The following is a 21,279-nucleotide window of genomic DNA, read 5'->3' on the forward strand; positions in this document are numbered from 1 at the left end:
AAGAAAGAAAGTGATTTTTGCGTGTACACTTCCCCTTTAACTTCTTTGACTAGAAGATTTGTATACAGTTACAATGTTATAAATAAAGATGTGCTTTGTTATCTCTGATGCACGTGTATCACCTGCAGCCTTCCAGTGACAACGTGGAACAGCTCCGAGGTATAGCAGCCTGTCAGACGGATGACGTCCTGCGCAAGAACTGGCACAGTGAGCATCTCCTTGTTACTTACTGTTTGATTCCGGGGAAGAATAGGTCTTCAGCAACCCATGCTTGCCGTAAAAGGTGACTATGCTTGTCGTAAGAGACGACTAACGGGACGGGGTGGTCAGGCTCGCTGACTTGGTTGATGCATGTCATCGATCCCTGTTGCGTGGATGGATGCTCATTATGTTAATCACTTGATTGTCTGGCCCAGACTTGATTATTTTACAGACCGCCATCATATAGCTCAAATATTGCTGAGTGCGGCGTTAAACAACAAACAAACAAACAATACTTACTGTTTGGTCATGAGTAGCAGCTCGTGCAGAGCCTCCATAAATAGATAAAGTCCTTCACAAATAGTTTTAGTACAATCTCTTCAAGAGAATGTTGGGGTTCTGGAATGCATCACTATGCATGGATCTCCAGGGATAGACACAGCCTTTTGTTGAAAATCTGAAGATTTAGTTAAGGTGTGTTTGCAACCAAATACAGGAACTTGGCAATGATGTAAAAGAGGTAGTAATCTTAGCATTATTAGCAATGATAACTATTGCTCTATGATCGTAGGTTCGAATCCCGGTTTGGACCAATTATGTTAGATTACGCCTCAATGGTGGTGAAAGTTGAAGATATTTTAATCAAGTTTAGCTTTAACTAATCTGCTAATTGTAAAGACTACCTCATGCATCATGTACACCGTGATACATTGGGAATACTTGTAAAAGCAGGAATAAACCCAACAGAGTCACTCAATGATGCACCATGTCCTAGGTGTTTGTGATGAGTTTTGTCCCTTCTCTAGTTGAGCTCCACAACAGTCAGATGTTGATGAAGGGCATCGAGACGCCAGGCTACGTGATCGTGAGTGCGGCCAAGGCACAGGTGCTGTCGTGTGACCATCACCCAATCTGGAAGCAGAGTCAGTTGCGCAGCAAGACCACGTGGGTCAGCAGCGTGGAGTGCATGCAGGTCAGTTCCATATCGGTGTGGCATGCATGCAGGTCAGTTCCATATCGGTGTGGCATGTATGCAGGTCAGTTCCATATCGGTGTGGCATGTATGCAGGTCAGTTCCATATCGGTGTGGCATACATGCAGGTCAGTTCCATATCAGTGTGGCATGTATGCAGGTCAGTTCCATATCGGTGTGGCATGCATGCAGGTCAGTTCCATATCAGTGAGGCATGCATGCAGGTCAGTTCCATATCAGTGTGGCATGCATGCAGGTCAGTTCCATATCAGTGAGGCATGCATGCAGGTCAGTTCCATATCGGTGTGGCATGCATGCAGGTCAGTTCCATATCGGTGTGGCATGCATGCAGGTCAGTTCCATATCGGTGTGGCATGCATGCAGGTCAGTTCCATATCTGTGTGGCATGCATGCAGGTCAGTTCCATATCGGTGTGGCATGCATGCAGGTCAGTTCCATATCGGTGTGGCATGCATGCAGGTCAGTTCCATATCGGTGTGGCATACATGCAGGTCAGTTCCATATCGGTGTGGCATGCAGGCAGGTCAGTTCCATATCGGTGTGGCATGCATGCAGGTCAGTTCCATATCGGTGTGGCATGCATGCAGGTCAGTTCCATATCGGTGTGGCATGCATGCAGGTCAGTTCCATATCTGTGTGGCATGCATGCAGGTCAGTTCCATATCGGTGTGGCATGCATGCAGGTCAGTTCCATATCGGTGTGGCATGCATGCAGGTCAGTTCCATATCGGTGTGGCATACATGCAGGTCAGTTCCATATCGGTGTGGCATGCAGGCAGGTCAGTTCCATATCGGTGTGGCATGCATGCAGGTCAGTTCCATATCGGTGTGGCATGCATGCAGGTCAGTTCCATATCGGTGTGGCATGTATGCAGGTCAGTTCCATATCGGTGTGGCATACATGCAGGTCAGTTCCATATCGGTGTGGCATGTATGCAGGTCAGTTCCATATCGGTGTTGCATGCATGCAGGTCAGTTCCATATCGGTGTGGCATGCATGCAGGTCAGTTCCATATCAGTGAGGCATGCATGCAGGTCAGTTCCATATCAGTGTTGCATGCATGCAGGTCAGTTCCATATCGGTGTGGCATGCATGCAGGTCAGTTCCATATCGGTGTTGCATGCATGCAGGTCAGTTCCATATCGGTGTGGCATACATGCAGGTCAGTTCCATATCAGTGAGGCATGCATGCAGGTCAGTTCCATATCGGTGTGGCATGCATGCAGGTCAGTTCCATATCGGTGTGGCATGCATGCAGGTCAGTTCCATATCGGTGTGGCATGCATGCAGGTCAGTTCCATATCAGTGTGGCATGCATGCAGGTCAGTTCCATATCGGTGTGGCATGCATGCAGGTCAGTTCCATATCGGTGTGGCATGCATGCAGGTCAGTTCCATATCGGTGTGGCATACATGCAGGTCAGTTCCATATCGGTGTGGCATGCATGCAGGTCAGTTCCATATCAGTGTGGCATGCATGCAGGTCAGTTCCATATCGGTGTGGCATACATGCAGGTCAGTTCCATATCGGTGTGGCATGCATGCAGGTCAGTTCCATATCGGTGTGGCATGCATGCAGGTCAGTTCCATATCGGTGTGGCATACATGCAGGTCAGTTCCATATCGGTGTGGCATACATGCAGGTCAACAAACAAACAAATAATTTCAAGAACAATTATTTAGAACCCAATCGCAGACTCCACTTTGGAATTCTTCTCAGTTTAAGTTGAGTGGATGAGCACAAGCTTGAGGGGTAGAGTCTTCAACACTTTGAGATCCATAAAAGCATTAAGTACTCTATGAACATCACTGATGTGAGATGTATCTTCTGACATTCCAGTACTATGCCACCGTGGACCCAGGCCCGGACTTTGACGATGAGAACATTCCCTGGCTCACCATAGAGAATGTTGAGGATCGGTTTGAGGAGGATCTGTCTGGTGTGCCTGAGATGGTCGGCAGTGGACACAGTGTGGGCGGAGTCGTTGGTGATACTGTGGGGCCCTCGGAGGAGGTGAGTTGTCAGTAGTACTGTAGGGGCCCTCGGAGGAGGTGGGTTGGTCAGTCGTATTGTGGATCCCTTGGAGGAGGTGGGTTGGTCAGTCGTACTGTGGATCCCTTGGAGGAGGTGAGTTGTGCTGTTGGTCCCTCGGAGGAGGTGAGTTGGTCAGTCATACTGTGGGACCCTGGGAGGAGATGAGTTGGATCCCTTGGAGGAGGTGAGTTGGTCAGTCATACTGTGGATCCCTTGGAGGAGGTGAGTTGTGCTGTTGGTCCCTCGGAGGAGGTGAGTTGGTCAGTCATACTGTGGGACCCTGGGAGGAGATGAGTTGGATCCCTTGGAGGAGGTGAGTTGGTCAGTCATACCGTGCGCACTCGGAGGAGGTGAGTAGGTCAGTCATACTTTGGATCCCTCGGAGGAGATGAGTTGGTCAGTCATACTGTGCGCACTAGGAGGAGGTGAGTAGGTCAGTCATACTTTGGGGCCCTCAGAGGAGTAGAGTTGGGATACCTGTTGTCAGTCACAGAGCAGGATCCTTTGATGTTGGTCTGGTGGTCAAGCATCCAAGAATACAGTCTAGTGGCATACACACTGACATCTTCAGAGAAAACTAATTTGATAAATGCAGGCAAGTCAAACCATGTTCAAATAGTTCTAACTGTGACACATACATGCCATTGCTTCTTTGTATACTGCAGCAGTTATTCTTCTGTTAGAGCATCATAGTGTCTCTCCTGTCAACAGAGCTCCACCAGTGATGGCATCCAACTACAGCGAATCATCTCCCGATGTAAATGTCAGCTCTTCTACGTCAACTACGGTGAGGTGGAACCGGAGAAGATGCCGCAAGTACCCAAGCCGGTGAGTTCCACACACTCACACCGCATAGCCATGTACACCATCGATGATCACACACATTATATAACTGTCACACTGTTAAACACTCAGTCATACTGGCCATGTACATGTTGGTGTACACTAGGGGTGACTATTGGTCTGGAAATCACTATTGCGATAACTATTCATATTGCAAGCAACTATTGCGATAAATATTGTTAGTTTTCAGTGTTTCATTTTATATGGAATGAATTAAACACTTTCGGCATCCAACACGTTTCTTGTCAAGCTTGTTATTTTCTTTAATATAGCCGCTTGTCTGTCACCATCCGCCATTTTACTTTAAGAAAGAACGGTTGTTAAGCATCACGGGCACTTAACTCTAATCCTCACTCGCCTGCGTTCGCGAGCGTGTTTCGGTACTCAGTCGCATGATATGGTAAATATAATCGAAACTATCGATATTCCTACTATTGATCGGAAACTGTTTTAACAATCGATTTATTGACTTTAAGTGCTTACCAATAGCAAGATATCGATATTTTGATTTATCGTGACACCTCTAGTGCATCTCCAGTATTCCTTGCCTTCCCATTACAATGTTTTCTGGTCTCCGCAATGGCTGCCGAGTATGAGAAGGACAGGGGTGGCGATCTCCAGGTCCATTTTCAACTAATCATTTTAGCCGTGGGACAATCATAACTCCCATACTTGACTTAAGATCAGTCTGTGGACTGGGGCCTGGGGGTTTCAACTGTTTGCCATGACTTGGCTGATAGTATCAGTGTATCGTATAATGTACATTGTTGTTCACACCCTCCATCTCAGGTTTGTATATTTTCAAAGGTTTACAGGCCACCATTTGACACCAGTGTAATAGTGTTCACAACAATATTTACTGTCTGGTCAGCTAGATTTGTTGAGTCCTGAATCAGTGAGTGACTTCATGGACAGATTGTATTTACTGTATTTGCCCAGGGCGCTCTCAAAATTAGAAATAGGGGCTCTTTTTAGAATATTATTTTAGAGAAAAAAACAGAGTTAAAAGATACATTTCGTGGTTTATACTGACAGCCTGAAATGTTTATGTATGACAGATATATTTTGCAAGAATTTAATTGCCCACAATTAAGTGTGCATATAACAGATGAGTGAGTATTTTACGCGAATATATAAGTCTTGTGTACATTGATCAATCGGAAGGGGTGCTAATTAGGATTGTTCACTGGCCAATATATTAGCAAATATCGCTGTGGGCGCTTATTAGAGCGGGGCACGTATTACGTCGAATACAGTACCTTTCCTGATGAATCATCATCCCAACCTGAGTTTTGGCCCAAGGCTTAATTCCTCAAAGGCCTTTTGCACAATGGTTGTCGTAAGACAATGTTATCATAGTCCATGTCTAAACAGTCTTAGTGTCACTTTTGTGGAGGGAGTAGTGTAAAAGTCTTTGTTATCAAAGAAGGAGACTGTATCAGTGTATATAATTTGACGTTTGGGGTAGTAGCCTGCTTGTTAAAGTGTTTGCTCATTATGTTCAAGTCCCCAAGTTCCCACATGGGTACAATTTGTGAAGCCCATTCCTGGTTCCCTGCCAGGATATTGCTGGAATATTGCTAAAGGCACTCGCCTGATGTTTGTGTTTGCAGCCGGCGGAGGACGAGGACATGATGGGCGTGGAGGAGGGAGTGGACACCTTCACCCTCCTGCATCACGACCTCAACATGTGCTCCAACACGGTGAGTCAGCACTTGGTCAATACACACTGGGGAGAGTTTGACTACCTTATTTCCTTTGTTCTCATGGTACAGTTAATAAAATATAAATATACCTCTTCTCAGGGATGCAGGCTCGACTCTCTTATAGACGTACAGTGAATAGCCCTGCACAAATAAATAAACAACATATAATTATTTTACGTAGCCACAGTACAATGAAACTACAGCTTTTGGAAAAGAAGGGGTGCTTTTTGTAATTTGTCAATTCATGTTCAGTAATTGTATTGAAAATATATCACCAAATTATTTCGTACAAATTTCGAAGTTTGTTGTTGTAAGGTTACTCTTTGTATACCCGATTACGAGAAGAAGCTTTGAATGTATAATGCTTGGTATGCCAGCCCCACACCCCTCTGAATCTGTGAATCTGTGAATGCTGTATCACTGACCCAAGCTGGACCGACATCCAGAATCTCCTTCCGTGTGGTGCACAAAGTGGAAACTAAGGTTCACTTTTTACAGAGGTATTCGTAGTCATCTCGGGGCGGTTGGGTAGCCTAGTGGTTAAAGCATTCGCTCGTCACATCGAAGACACGGGTTCGATTCCCGACATGGGTACAATGAGTGAAGCCCATTTCTGGTGTTCCCGGCCGTGATATTGCAGGAATATTGCTAAAAGGGGCGTAAAACCATACTCCCTCACTCGTAGTCGTCTCAAAGAAGATAGAGGGAGTCCTTGTTGGGTCAAAAGTGGTTACTGCAAGGTAGTCCGGATCTGCCCTGAAACATACATAATTTAATATAAACATGATGGGAATGGACAGTATAAAGGCACTAGATAACAGCAATACAAATAATACATTTATATTTATAGTTAATTTCTTTTGGCATAATATACTTATCCCTCCAGATGAAACAAATTACATTTTATATATAGTTAATCATGCGCAATTAATAAAACATAAATATCATACCTTGTCTCAGGGACGCAGGCTGGACTTCCTCTTACAGACGTACAGTGAATAGCCCTGCACAAATAAGTAAACTACATATATATATATACTAAGACTAGAGTTACACTAGCATGTATGGAATACAAGCATTATGAATTATATTAAGTACTATACATATATACATGATACATATACATATATCACATCTAATCAGTTTATATCCATTTGAAAAAATGTACACTTGGTTAATGCCTCAGTCAAATACACAGTTACAATGTCATAATACAATGCTAGTTAAAATACTGTATATAACAATGCTAAAATACATAACCTATAAATATACCAGATAAATATGGTAAGAATTAAATGAACTTACCCTATATGACACAGTGGAGAGAATGTGCTGAGTATATGTGCAGACCGACCAGGAAGTTCTGACCAGGAAATCCACATGATTGCAGAGATCATGCAAAAAGCTGGATAACAATAAGCAGCTAATCACAGGCCAAGCCTGTGACTGACCCAGTGACAATAGCCATGAACGAAATGGCTGAACTACCCAAGCTGTATACAGAAACAAGCTGAATTAATGGATTTGTGCAAGTGCTGAAGTTAAAACAAGGAAAGGAAAATTTAAGGAAATAATTGTTAAATATTTAGGTTCAGCTTATTAATTGAATTTATGTTAGTTTACTATAATGATGCTTTAAAATCTAACAATATTCTGTTTACAAGCATACTGCTACACACTCATCCTGGAAGTACAAATCCATTTGCCCTGTCACCCTGTCACTGTCACCATGTCACTGTTGTTTCAGCTGTACTATTCTATGCTCCTGTTGTTTCAGCTGCAGTATTCTATGCTCCTGTTGTTTCAGCTGCAGTATTCTATGATCCTGTTGTTTCAGCTGCAGTATTCTATGCTCCTGTTGTTTCAGCTGCAGTATTCTATGATCCTGTTGTTTCAGCTGCAGTATTCTATGCTCCTGTTGTTTCAGCTGCAGTATTCTACTCTACTGTTGTTTCAGCTGCAGTATTCTATGATCCTGTTGTTTCAGCTGCAGTATTCTATGCTCCTGTTGTTTCAGCTGCAGTATTCTATGATCCTGTTGTTTCAGCTGCAGTATTCTATGCTCCTGTTGTTTCAGCTGCAGTATTCTATGCTCCTGTTGTTTCAGCTGCAGTATTCTATGCTACTGTTGTTTCAGCTGCAGTATTCTATGATCCTGTTGTTTCAGCTGCAGTATTCTATGCTCCTGTTGTTTCAGCTGCAGTATTCTATGCTCCTGTTGTTTCAGCTGCAGTATTCTATGCTCCTGTTGTTTCAGCTGCAGTATTCTATGCTCCTGTTGTTTCAGCTGCAGTATTCTATGCTCCTGTTGTTTCAGCTGCAGTATTCTATGCTCCTGTTGTTTCAGCTGCAGTATTCTATGCTCCTGTTGTTTCAGCTGCAGTATTCTATGATCCTGTTGTTTCAGCTGCAGTATTCTATGCTCCTATTGTTTCAACTGCAGTATTCTACTCTACTGTTGTTTCAGCTGCAGTATTCTATGATCCTGGACATCGTGAACAACCTCCTGCTGCGAGTGGAGCCCAAGGCCAAGGTAACACTGCACACCACATCTGTCACGTCATGTGAACACCTCTCTGTTGTCTTATAATGTAAGGATATATAAACTGGCATCAAGACTGTGGAGTAGTATTGTCATGGTTATGATTGAAAATATATGTGTCACATGATGAATGAGAGAAAGAACTCTAACACTCAATGAATGTCAGTTGCAAACATACACATGTGTAAACTTAGAAGAAAATGGGAATTTTGAAAATTGGAAAGACTGAATATATTGTCATGTTCATCAGGTCATTTTGAATGATGGTTAACATGTTACCATACATGGCTAACATTCGTCCTCAGCACTCGATAGCTTCTCCTAGGGGGACTGTCATGACGACGTGGGTCTTTGCTCATTCTTTCACTCCCTGGTTTACTGCATATCTTCAAGTCTGCTGAGATATAACTAGAATATCTCTGTCTGGATCATAAAACAAAATAAAAAAACAAACAAGAAAAAACACTTGTTAACAAATTATATATTTTATGAGCAGCTAAGGATGTGTTGTGTCAACAAAATGGCTCCATGTGCTGGAGTTTTTCATGTGACGCAAAAGAGAAGAAAAAAAAGAAGACAAACATATTTATATATTTTTTCATGTGTACAACTCAGTATGCTCAGATGACGGCAGTATAGGCAGGGTATGTACATTGTAGCTGATTTTGAAGATTTCTACAGGGGTGTGTCATAGTTGGGGTCGTGTTATAGACTACGAATTGGGGTACTTGTTTCAGCTGGAGTGAGTTTTCTGTTCTTTCTATGAACTTCTTTGTTACAAAATTGAACAGGAAGTGTATTTGGTCATCTTGCAGGAGGCCAGTGAGAAACTGCAGAGTATGAGGTTCAAGCTGATGCTGTGTTGTGTGGAGGACCAGAAGACTCCCATCCTGCAGCTTCAGGAGCAAGTCAGGTAATGCACACTTCATCCTATAGCTTCAGGAGCTAGTCAGGTAACACACACTTCATCCTTGAGCTTCAGGAGCTGGTCAGGTAACACACACTTCATCCTACAGCTTCAGGAGCTAGTCAGGTAACACACACTTCATCCTTGAGCTTCAGGAGCTGGTCAGGTAACACACAGTTCATCCTACAGCTTCAGGAGCTAGTCAGGTAACACACACTTCATCCTACAGCTTCAGGAACTAGTCAGGTAAAACACACTTAATCCTACAGCTACAGGGACTGGTCAGGTAACACACACTTCATCCTACAGCTTCAGGAGCTAGTCAGGTAACACACACTTCCTCCTACAGCTTCAGGAGCTAGTCAGGTAACACACACTTCATCCTACAGCTTCAGGAGCTAGTCAAGTAACACACACTTCCTCCTACAGCTTCAGGAGCTAGTCAGGTAACACACACTTCATCCTACAGCTTCAGGAGCTAGTCAGGTAACACAGACTTCATCCTACAGCTTCAGGGACTGGTCATGTAACACACAGTTCATCCTACAGCTTCAGGAGCTAGATGGGTAACACACACTTCATCCTACAGCTTCAGGGGCTAGTCAAGTAACACACACTTCCTCCTACAGCTTCAGGAGCTGGTCAGGTAACACACACTTCATCCTACAGCTTCAGGAGCTAGTCAGGTAACACACACTTCATCCTACAGCTTCAGGAGCTAGTCAGGTAACACACACTTCATCCTACAGCTTCAGGAGCTAGATGTGTAACACACACTTCATCCTACAGCTTCAGGGGCTGGTCAAGTAACACACACTTCCTCCTACAGCTTCAGGAGCTAGTCAGGTAACACAGACTTCATCCTACAGCTTCAGGAGCTAGTCAGGTAACACACACTTCATCCTACAGCTTCAGGAGCTAGTCATGTAACACAGACTTCATCCTACAGCTTCAGGAGCTAGTCAGGTAACACACACTTCATCCTACAGCTTCAGGAGCTAGTCAGGTAACACAGACTTCATCCTACAGCTTCAGGAGCTAGATGTGTAACACACACTTCATCCTACAGCTTCAGGGGCTGGTCAAGTAACACACACTTCATCCTACAGCTTCAGGAGCTAGTCAGGTAACACAGACTTCATCCTACAGCTTCAGGAGCTAGTCAGGTAACACACACTTACTCCTACAGCTTCAGGAGCTAGTCAGGTAACACACACTTCATCCTACAGTTTCAGGAGGTAGTCAGGTAACACACAGTTCATCCTACAGCTTCAGGAGCTAGTCAGGTAACACAGACTTCATCCTACAGCTTCAGGAGCTAGTCAGGTAAAACACACTTAATCCTACAGCTTCAGGAGCTAGTCAGGTAACACACACTTCATCCTACAGCTTCAGGAGCTAGTCAGGTAACACACACTTCCTCCTACAGCTTCAGGAGCTAGTCAGGTAAAACACACTTAATCCTACAGCTTCAGGAGCTAGTCAGGTAACACACACTTCATCCTACAGCTTCAGGAGCTAGTCCAGTAACACACACTTCCTCCTACAGCTTCAGGAGCTAGTCAGGTAACACACACTTCATCCTACAGCTTCAGGAGCTAGTCATGTAACACAGACTTCATCCTACAGCTTCAGGAGCTAGTCAGGTAACACACACAGTTCATCCTACAGCTTCAGGAGCTAGTCAGGTAACACAGACTTCATCCTACAGCTTCAGGAGCTAGTCAGGTAAAACACACTTAATCCTACAGCTTCAGGAGCTAGTCAGGTAACACACACTTCATCCTACAGCTTCAGGAGCTAGTCAAGTAACACAGACTTCATCCTACAGCTTCAGGGACTGGTCATGTAACACACAGTTCATCCTACAGCTTCAGGAGCTAGTCAGGTAACACAGACTTCATCCTACAGCTTCAGGAGCTAGTCAGGTAAAACACACTTCATCCTACAGCTTCAGGAGCTAGCCAGGTAACACACACTTCCTCCTACAGCTTCAGGAGCTAGTCAGGTAACACAGACTTCATCCTACAGCTTCAGGGACTGGTCATGTAACACACAGTTCATCCTACAGCTTCAGGAGCTAGATGGGTAACACACACTTCATCCTACAGCTTCAGGGGCTAGTCAAGTAACACACACTTCATCCTACAGCTTCAGGAGCTAGTCAGGTAACACACAGTTCATCCTACAGCTTCAGGAGCTAGTCATGTAACACAGACTTCATCCTACAGCTTCAGGAGCTAGTCAGGTAACACAGACTTCATCCTACAGCTTCAGGAGCTAGTCAGGTAACACAGACTTCATCCTACAGCTTCAGGAGCTAGTCAGGTAACACAGACTTCATCCTACAGCTTCAGGAGCTAGTCAGGTAAAACACACTTAATCCTACAGCTTCAGGAGCTAGTCAGGTAACACACACTTCATCTTACAGCTTCAGGAGCTAGTCAGGTAACACACACTTCCTCCTACAGCTTCAGGAGCTAGTCAGGTAACACACACTTGATCCTACAGTTTCAGGAGCTAGTCATGTAACACAGACTTCATCCTACAGCTTCAGGAGCTAGTCAGGTAACACAGACTTCATCCTACAGCTTCAGGAGCTAGTCAGGTAACACACACTTCATCCTACAGCTTCAGGAGCTAGTCAGGTAACACACACTTCCTCCTACAGCTTCAGGAGCTAGTCAGGTAACACACACTTCATCCTACAGCTTCAGGAGCTAGTCATGTAACAGACTTCATCCTACAGCTTCAGGAGCTAGTCAGGTAACACACACTTCATCCTACAGCTTCAGGAGCTAGTCAGGTAACACACACTTCCTCCTACAGCTTCAGGAGCTAGTCAGGTAACACACACTTCATCCTACAGCTTCAGGAGCTAGATGGGTAACACACACTTCATCATTTAGCTTCAGGGACTGGTCAGGTTACACTTCATCCTACAGCTTCAGGGACTGGTCAGGTTACACTTCATCCTACAGCTTCAGGGACTGGTCAGGTAACAGTCTTGTGTTGTGTTGCAGGAGTCAGGTGTTGCAGCAGCGGAAATTAGAGCGGGATCTCTACATGATACACAAGGACCTGGAGGAATGTCCTTCTGAAGATGAGTAAGTTTGGATGTAGATCATGTATCAAAATAGATTAAAAGAACTGAAATCACAGTTCTAATATTTATTCTAATGGTTCTCAGGAAAAAGAAGTTTGTTATATAATACTCAATATTTGCTAAGGATAATATCTGAGTGAGTGAGTACGGTTTTACGCTGCGTTTAGGAATATTCCAGCAATATCATGGCGGGGGACACCGGATAATATCTGAAAAGCTGATTCATCCGAATCTGTTGGGACAAGTACCGTAGCCAGTTTTTGTACAAGGGCCCTGTGCCACTCATCTTAGGGTTAATACAATCTTATCTCAATTATCCATACAATCGTCTCATGGGTGTAGTGCCTTGAGCATCTGCCAAGTTCGATTCCAAGCTGCGTCAAACCAAAAGACATTAAACGATGGTACTAGTTATTACCCTCCCTGGCACTTGGCATTAAGGGGATAAAACCATAAGTGGTCGGCTCGGAGTCAGTATTCTGGGCCTCAATGGGGTATTCATCACCGCTGCATTAACATTGCATCTTCCTGAGGCAAATGAGTTCACTGACTCTAAAAGTCCAATTTCCACCCTTGCCAAACTAGGCTGGAATTTCTGGGCTCATTCCCAGCACCATCAGTGGCTATTACGAGTTATGTCCCTTCTATGCCCCTCCTATTGACCAATCAGATTCCACCTCTCATATCACTTACATTTGCGCCCAGTCAAAACAATCTGATTTATGATCAAGATGTATATTGTAATAAAACAGGTCTTACCTCGTGAAGTGCATCAAATCACTTGAGCACCTTAATTAAAAACATGAAAAGATTTTGAAAATATCTGTCAATGCCCATTTAATTTTGTAAATGCTGCAGTCGACCGAGATCTCAACATTGAAATCATGTTTACGAACCGAATGTCAGTTTCATTACACAATTTTGATTGGACTATGCATCAACTCGTTAGTTCAGCCAAAATATGGCTCCTTATTTGCAGCCTAGTTCATCAAGGGTGGGAACTGGACTTTTTTAGTCAGTCTTGCACTTGCCTCAAGAAGATGCAATACATTATGACAATCATAGGCTTTGTGTAAGGGGCCCTGTGATTTGGATTGTGGATTATTCCCTTGAAAGTTGTGTCAATCTTACATCAGTGCTGGGATTAGATATATTATGTGTTTGTGTCCCCCAGTTTGTCGGAACGGAGTGACATCTTGGAGCATGAAGTTTACTCTGTCAAGGAACAAATCAACAAACTCAACGAGGAGCTGTCCATCAGAATCAGGTCAGTGGAAATACGCATGGGTAGCTCACGGAGACGTGATGGCCCTTTCAAAACAGACTGAATACTGAAGCACATATTACATATGGTCTCTCCTTAGGGAAGGGACTTTATTCAAATATGCCTCTGGTCACCCAGCAGTGAATGGGTACCTGGTAGGATGATACAATGTGGTTGTGTACTTCCGAGTGAACTGAAATGAAAATCGTGTGCCTACTGATCAATTAACTTGGGTTATTTTGTAGATCTGTCATGGTTTAAGCATATTTGAGCATTTATAAATTGGAAAGTGCAGAATGCAAATTAATTATTTAATTTGATTATTTTAAAAAAATTCCCAATTTGGTGTTTATGTATCTGTCAGTTTAGTGTTTGAATAATTTTATCAAATCATTTAAGGTGTGACCAAATTAATTGCTTGTCTGTAATGACCTAATGACCTAGGTTGTATTGTATTTTTGGACACCCTCAAGAAGTTTAACAAGTTCTTTGGCCTCTTTAACAAATGAGGCCAAATTTAATTGCTTAAAGGACTCAAATGTACAAAATAATTATACTACTAAAAAAAGGATCATCCTAGTCTTTCCTATTACAAAAAATTAGCAATATTCCATTGACATAATAGTGACGTGGAAATATACTACTAAAAAAAGAGTTAAGGAACACCCAATTCTTTCATATGAGTATGGTTAACCTGTCATGCTGTGACAGATTAACTATTACCGGTAATAGTCAAGTCATTATAATAGGTATTCAGCAACCAATACTTGCTGTAAAAGGCTTGTCGTAAAATGCTTGTCGTAAGAGGCGACTAACGGGATCGGGTGGTCAGACTCGCTGACTTGGTTGATGCATGTCTTCGTATCCCAATTGCATGGATTGATGCTCATGATGTCAATCACTGGATTGTCTGGTCCAGACTTGATTATTTACCGACTGCCGTCATATAGCTGGAATATTGCGGAGTGCGGCGTTAAACAACAAACCAAACATTTAGATGTGTTACACATAAGGAAGAGAATTTATGGATATCAACTTCTTTATTATGAGGGGCACAATGTTTCAGAGTATATACTGACTCCTGCATCACCTGATGAAGGAGTAAATAAGAAGATGACATCCTTAGACTCTCTTCCTTATAGTAACCGTCTCCGTGGTCTAGTGGTAGGGCGTCCGCCCGGAGAGCAGAAGGTCCGGGGTTCGATCCCTGGCCGCGTCATACCAATTGTTCGATCCCTGGCCGCGACATACCAATTGACGTTAAAAGATGGTACTTGTTGTTACCCTGTCTGGTGCTCGGCATTAGGGGGCTAAAACAAGGACTCGTCGGCTCGGCGACAGTGTACTGTGTCTGAGTGGGGTTTACATGTTAAACTGTGGTATAGTATCTCAGTGTGCTAGCACTATAAATCGGCATCAGTCCGGTCTAGTACAAGCAGCCATACACACACACGTGCATGCACGTCGCTATATAAGTGCAATAATCTTGGACGTGACATTAAACCCAATTTCACCTCACCTCTTCCTTAAAGTAACAATGATCCTGAACTTTTATTAGCTAGTATATGTGCAGATGTTAAAAGCATGTTCACTGTAGAGATTTGTAACCGACAAAAGAAGAAAAGATCCTTTCTCCCTACCGGATCTGTTTAAAATAAATACATGAAAAAAATATATTATTTTTTAACTAGCCCTTCTGAGGCATAGATTTAAACGTCCTGGATAAAGCTCAGGTAGAAAAGCATGTTCTAAATTTTAACCCTGTCTCAAATGCTTCTACTAGATCTGCAGGACCTGTATTTGGGGATATCTTTTCTGTTTTCAGTTGTTACAAGGAAAGCCAGCTTCAAGTAAAGGCTCAAATGAAGATGGAAAAAGGTAAGACAGTTCTAAGATGTTGTACTCCTGTGGCTTTGTGTGTTGATGAGGAGGATGACCCATTGCCCTTCAGTGTGTTAGCGACCTGTGAAGATCCGGGGTAGAATAGGTCTTCAGCAACCCATGCTTGCCGTAAAAGGCGACTATGCTTGTCGTAAAAGGCGACTAACGGGATCAGGTGGTCAGACTCGCTGACTTGGTTGATGCATGTCATCAATCCCAATTGCGTGGATCGATGCTCATGATATCTATCACTGGATTGTCTGGTCCAGACTCGATTATTTACAGACCGCCGTCATATAGCTGGAATATTGCTGAGTGCGGCTTTAAACAACAAAACAACCAACCAATCAGTGTGTGAGCCCCTGGTCAGCCTCCTGCCTCTCTGTCCACAGCCCAGGCCACGGTCAACCGACTCAATGAGGTGTGCTTCAAGTTTGCCCAGTGGAGACTCACAGAGAAGGACGGCCAGCTCGGGATCACGGATCTCACTCTTCGTAACTTTGTGTGAGTACTCCCCCTGCTGGTCTTGTCCCTCGTAACTTTGTGTGAGTACTCCCCCTGCAAGTCTTGTTCCTCGTAACTTTGTGTGAGTACTCCCCCTGCAAGTCTTGTTCCCCGTAACTTTGTGTGAGTACTCCCCCTGCAAGTCTTGTTCCTCATAACTTTGTGTAAGTACTCCCCCTGCAAGTCTTGTTCCTCGTAACTTTGTGTAAGTACTCCCCCTGCAAGTCTTGTTCCTCATAACTTTGTGTGAGTACTCCCCCTGCAAGTCTTGTTCCTCATAACTTTGTGTGAGTACTCCCCCTGCAAGTCTTGTTCCTCATAACTTTGTGTGAGTACTCCCCCTGCAAGTCTTGTTCCTCATAACTTTGTGTAAGTACTCCCCCTGCAAGTCTTGTTCCCCGTAACTTTGTGTGAGTACTCCCCCTGCAAGTCTTGTTCCTCATAACTTTGTGTAAGTACTCCCCCTGCAAGTCTTGTTCCTCGTAACTTTGTGTGAGTACTCCCCCTGCAAGTCTTGTTCCTCATAACTTTGTGTAAGTACTCCCCCTGCAAGTCTTGTTCCTCATAACTTTGTGTGAGTACTCCCCCTGCAAGTCTTGTTCCTCCTAACTTTGTGTAAGTACTCCCCCTGCAAGTCTTGTTCCCCGTAACTTTGTGTGAGTACTCCCCCTGCAAGTCTTGTTCCCCGTAACTTTGTGTAAGTACTCCCCCTGCAAGTCTTGTTCCCCGTAACTTTGTGTAAGTACTCCCCCTGCAAGTCTTGTTCCCCGTAACTTTGTGTGAGTACTCCCCCTGCAAGTCTTGTTCCCCGTAACTTTGTGTAAGTACTCCCCCTGCAAGTCTTGTTCCCCGTAACTTTGTGTAAGTACTCCCCCTGCAAGTCTTGTTCCCCGTAACTTTGTGTAAGTACTCCCCCTGCAAGTCTTGTTCCCCGTAACTTTGTGTAAGTACTCCCCCTGCAAATCTTGTTCCTCATAACTTTGTGTAGGGACTCCCCCTGCAAGTCTTGTTCCCCGTACCTTTGTTTGTGTATTCTTGCTGTTGTGGATGGTGTTGGAGAAGGTCCTCAGCAACCAGTACTGGTTGTAAAAGATGACCATATGGATTGTGTGGTCGGGCATGGTGACTTGGCTGAGTGCGTGTCCTCGAACCATGATGGTGTGGATCCTTGCTTACAAAGTCGATCCCTGGATTATGATCCAGATCCATGGCTGGTCTTGAATCTGTGGGTGCTGATGGGTGCTGGATAATTTCAGGAATCAAAAGATTTATTTGCCATTAGCAAATGTGCCACCCAAGGAACATCTGTTTTGATACCTGTTGAAATATGGTAGCAAGTGATGTTCCTGTGTTGTTGCTGAAGCATGTGTGATGTTGCTGTATCTGTGTGTGATGTTGCTGTAGCTGTGTGTGATGTTAGTGTAGCTGTGTGTGATGTTGGTGTAGCTGTGTGTGATGTTGGTGTAGCTGTGTGTGATGTTGCTGTATCTGTGTGTGATGCTGCTGTAGCTGTGTGTGATGTTGGTGTAGCTGTGTGTAATGTTGGTGTAGCTGTGTGTGATGTTGGTGTAGCTGTGTGTGATGTTGGTGTAGCTGTGTGTGATGTTGGTGTCGCTGTGTGTGATGTTGCTGTAACTGTGTGTGATGTTGCTGTAGCTGTGTGTAATGTTGCTGTAGCTATGTGTGATGTTGCTGTAGCTATGTGTGATGTTGCTGTAGCTGTGTGTGATGTTGCTGTCGCTGTGTGTGATATTGGTGTAGCTGTGTGTGATGTTGGTGTAGCTGTGTGTGATGTTGCTGTCACTGTGTGTGATGTTGCTGTAGCTGTGTGTGATGTTGGTGTCGCTGTGTGTGATGTTGGTGTAGCTGTGTGTGATGTTGCTGTAGCTGTGTGTGATGTTAGTGTAGCTGTGTGTGATGTTGGTGTAGCTGTGTGTGATGTTGCTGTAGTTGTGTGTGATGTTGCTGTAGCTATTTGTGATGTTGGTGTAGCTGTGTGTGATGTTGCTGTAGCTGTGTGTGATGTTGCTGTAGATGTGTGTGATGTTGCTGTAGATGTGTGTGATGTTGGTGTAGCTGTGTGTGATGTTGCTGTAGCTGTGTGTGATGTTGCTGTGTGTGATGTTGCTGTAGCTGTGTATGATGTTGCTGTAGCTGTGTGTGATGTTGGTGTAGCTATGTGTGATGTTGCTGTATCTGTGTATGATGTTGCTGTATCTGTGTGTGATGTTGCTGTAGCTGTGTGTGATGTTGGTGTAGCTGTGTATGATGTTGCTGTAGCTGTGTGTGATGTTGCTGTAGCTGTGTGTGATGTTGCTGTAGCTGTGTGTGATGTTGCTGTCACTGTGTGTGATGTTGGTGTAGCTGTGTGTGATGTTGCTGTCACTGTGTGTGATGTTGCTGTAGCTATGTGTGATGTTGCTGTAGCTGTGTGTGATGTTGCTGTAGATGTGTGTGATGTTGGTGTAGCTATGTGTGATGTTGGTGTAGCTGTGTGTGATGTTGCTCTAGCTGTGTGTGATGTTTCAGCTACACCAAGACCAACAGGGATGACGACTCGTGGACACATCAGCTGGAGTTGGGATGGGTGAGGATGACAAACCTCCTGCCAAGTTCTATATATAAGGTAGGTAACTCTGCTGTTTGCAGGGTAGACAACTCTTAATACAGTTAGGGCAAATACTCTTTGGTGTAACTCAGTATTAGGGATCTTGACTAAATTCTGCATGAGGTACAGTGGTGTAAGGATACAGCGATACAGTATCGTATCCTGATACGAGGCCCAAGATACAATATATTGTTTTACAACCCCTGTATAGGGGTACATACGTTACATTACAACTTATATTTGTAAAAAACCACATGAAGAATAATTCTTAGAAACTGTTCAACAACCAGCTTACGCAGATTCCCTAGTATTTCCATGTTGGCAATGAATAGCATAACATAAACACTGCCCTCTAGCCTTTTTGATTCTGCCCTAAAGTATCCCATCTTCAATCTCTGAAATCTAAAAACAAATGATTCAGGGTTGTGATTCTCCTGTGGAAAAAAAGTTTCGCCTCCAATGAAGTAAAATGAAAATTAGTTTTAGTATAACATAACGTTTTGTTTTTAGATCACTCTCTTTTCGAGATACATGCTTGTGATGATGTTAACATACCATATTTCCTAGATTAAACGCCTGGGCGTACATTTCTTTCAGACACTCCTTACCCCCAGCATTTAATTGCATAGATAGTAATGGGGAGAATTCCATGCACAACAACTACTAGGTGTTTAATTGAGGCCTGGCATTTGTTGGAGCCCAGCATTAAATCGAGGGAATAGGGTAACTGAGGATTAGGTGGCAGTGTGTCATCACAGACTGATGGATCTTTTCTTATGCTAATCACTGTTATAGTTGGAACTTTGTCCCAAGTTGAGCATCTTAATAAGTTTCTATAGTGTTTCTGATTTCCAGCACACCAGGTCATTGACGCCTTCATGTCAGGATTATGTGTATCCTAAGCTCTTTGTTTCTGATACCTGGCCTCCCATTTCCACCCTGGGGGTGGTGGGTAGCATTCGCTCATCACGCCAAAGACCTGGGTTCAATTCTCCACAGGGGTACAATGTGTGAAGCCCATTTCTGGTGTCCCCCGCCGTGATATTGCTGTAGCATTGCTAAAAACAATGTAAAACTTCACTCTCTGACTCACTCACTCACTCACTCAAAACATTTTCACTTGAGTCAGTTGACCTTCAAGTATTCATATTAATCTGAAGCTTCATTCTGTGCAGTTATTTTACGTCAAACCTTCACTATGAGGAATAATTTTGTACTGGAAACTATTTGTTCTCAAGGGCAAACGTTTGTGACAATGTCCAGTGAAGTGTGTGGGTGTGTGTTGCAGGACGTCCTTGTGCCTCGAGATGGCCAGAACAAAGATGTGGACAAGAGGATGATGACGCTCAGGATTGTCTGCAGCGAGAGGCCACCAGGTCAGGCTCTCACCAGCCCTCCCTGTGATGTCACACCACATCTGTCTGAAATATCACACGTCTGTAGGGTCTCTGAAATAGCACACCTGTGTAGGGTCTCTGAGATATCACACCTTTGTAGGGCCTCTGAAATATCACACCTGTGTAGGGCCTCTGAAATATCACACATGTGTAGGGTCTCTGAAATATCACAAGTCTGTAGGGTCTCTGAAATATCACACCTGTGTAGGGCCTCTGAAATATCACACATGTGTAGGGTCTCTGAAATATCACAAGTCTGTAGGGTCTCTGAAATAGCACACCTGTGTAGGGTCTCTGAAATATCACACCTGTGTAGGGTCTCTGAAATATCACATTTGTGTAGGGTCTCTGAAATAGCACACCTGTATAGGGTCTCTGAAATATCACACCTGTGTAGGGTCTCTGCAATATCACACCTGTGTAGGGCCTCTGAAATATCACACCTCTGTGTAGGATCTCTGAAATATCACACCTGTGTAGGGCCTCCAAAATATCACACCTCCGTGTAGGGTCTCTGAAATGTCACACCTGTGTAGGGCATCTGAAATGCCACACGTCTGTAGGGTCTCTGAAATGTCACACCTGTGTAGGGCATCTGAAATAGCACACCTGTGTAGGGTCTCTGAAATATCACACCTCCGTGTAGGGTCTCTGAAATATCACACCTGTGTAGGGTCTCTTGTGTTGGGCATCTGAAATGCCACACGTCTGTAGGGTCTCTGAAATGTCACACCTGTGTAGGGCATCTGAAATAGCACACCTGTGTAGGGTCTCTGAAATATCACACCTCCGTGTAGGGTCTCTGAAATATCACACCTGTGTAGGGTCTCTTGTGTTGGGCATCTGAAATGCCACACGTCTGTAGGGTCTCTGAAATATCACACCTGTGTAGGGTCTCTGAAATATCACACCTGTGTAGGGTCTCTGAAATAGCACACCTGTGTAGGGTCTCTGAAATATCACACCTCCGTATAGGGTCTCTGAAATGTCACACCTGTGTAGGGTCTTTGGAATATCACACCTCTGTGTAGGGTCTCTGAAATGTCACACCTGTGTAGGGTCTCTGAAATATCACACCTGTGTAGGGTCTCTGCAATATCACACCTGTGTAGGGCCTCTGAAATATCACACCTCTGTGTAGGGTCTCTGAAATATCAAACCTGTGTAGGGCCTCTGAAATATCACACCTCTGTGTAGGGTCTCTGAAATATCACACCTGTGTAGGGTCTCTGAAATATCACACCTGTGTAGGGTCTCTGAAATATCACACATGTGTAGGGGTCTCTGAAGT

General features: G+C 44.0%; 1 protein-coding gene across 2 annotated transcripts in view; it reads left to right on the top strand.

The window, feature by feature from the left end:
• The window catches only part of LOC139456499 (protein hobbit-like), an 86,618-nt gene that overhangs the window by 57,859 nt on the left and 7,480 nt on the right, over window positions 1–21,279 (top strand). For both annotated transcript variants that reach the window (XM_071238246.1, XM_071238247.1), the window contains 13 exons: window positions 129–207; window positions 1,008–1,174; window positions 3,036–3,209; window positions 3,942–4,058; window positions 5,687–5,776; window positions 8,247–8,312; window positions 9,137–9,234; window positions 12,252–12,335; window positions 13,509–13,601; window positions 15,424–15,476; window positions 15,872–15,983; window positions 18,513–18,609; window positions 19,880–19,967. In XM_071238246.1, coding sequence (XP_071094347.1) covers window positions 129–207; window positions 1,008–1,174; window positions 3,036–3,209; window positions 3,942–4,058; window positions 5,687–5,776; window positions 8,247–8,312; window positions 9,137–9,234; window positions 12,252–12,335; window positions 13,509–13,601; window positions 15,424–15,476; window positions 15,872–15,983; window positions 18,513–18,609; window positions 19,880–19,967 — 1,318 coding nt within the window. The remainder of the gene's footprint in view (window positions 1–128; window positions 208–1,007; window positions 1,175–3,035; window positions 3,210–3,941; window positions 4,059–5,686; window positions 5,777–8,246; window positions 8,313–9,136; window positions 9,235–12,251; window positions 12,336–13,508; window positions 13,602–15,423; window positions 15,477–15,871; window positions 15,984–18,512; window positions 18,610–19,879; window positions 19,968–21,279) is intronic.

The sequence above is a fragment of the Haliotis cracherodii genome, unplaced genomic scaffold (genome assembly GCF_022045235.1).
Source record: "Haliotis cracherodii isolate W230 unplaced genomic scaffold, xgHalCrac1.p SCAF_11, whole genome shotgun sequence".
In the NCBI taxonomy this organism is placed as follows: Eukaryota; Metazoa; Mollusca; class Gastropoda; order Lepetellida; family Haliotidae; genus Haliotis; species Haliotis cracherodii.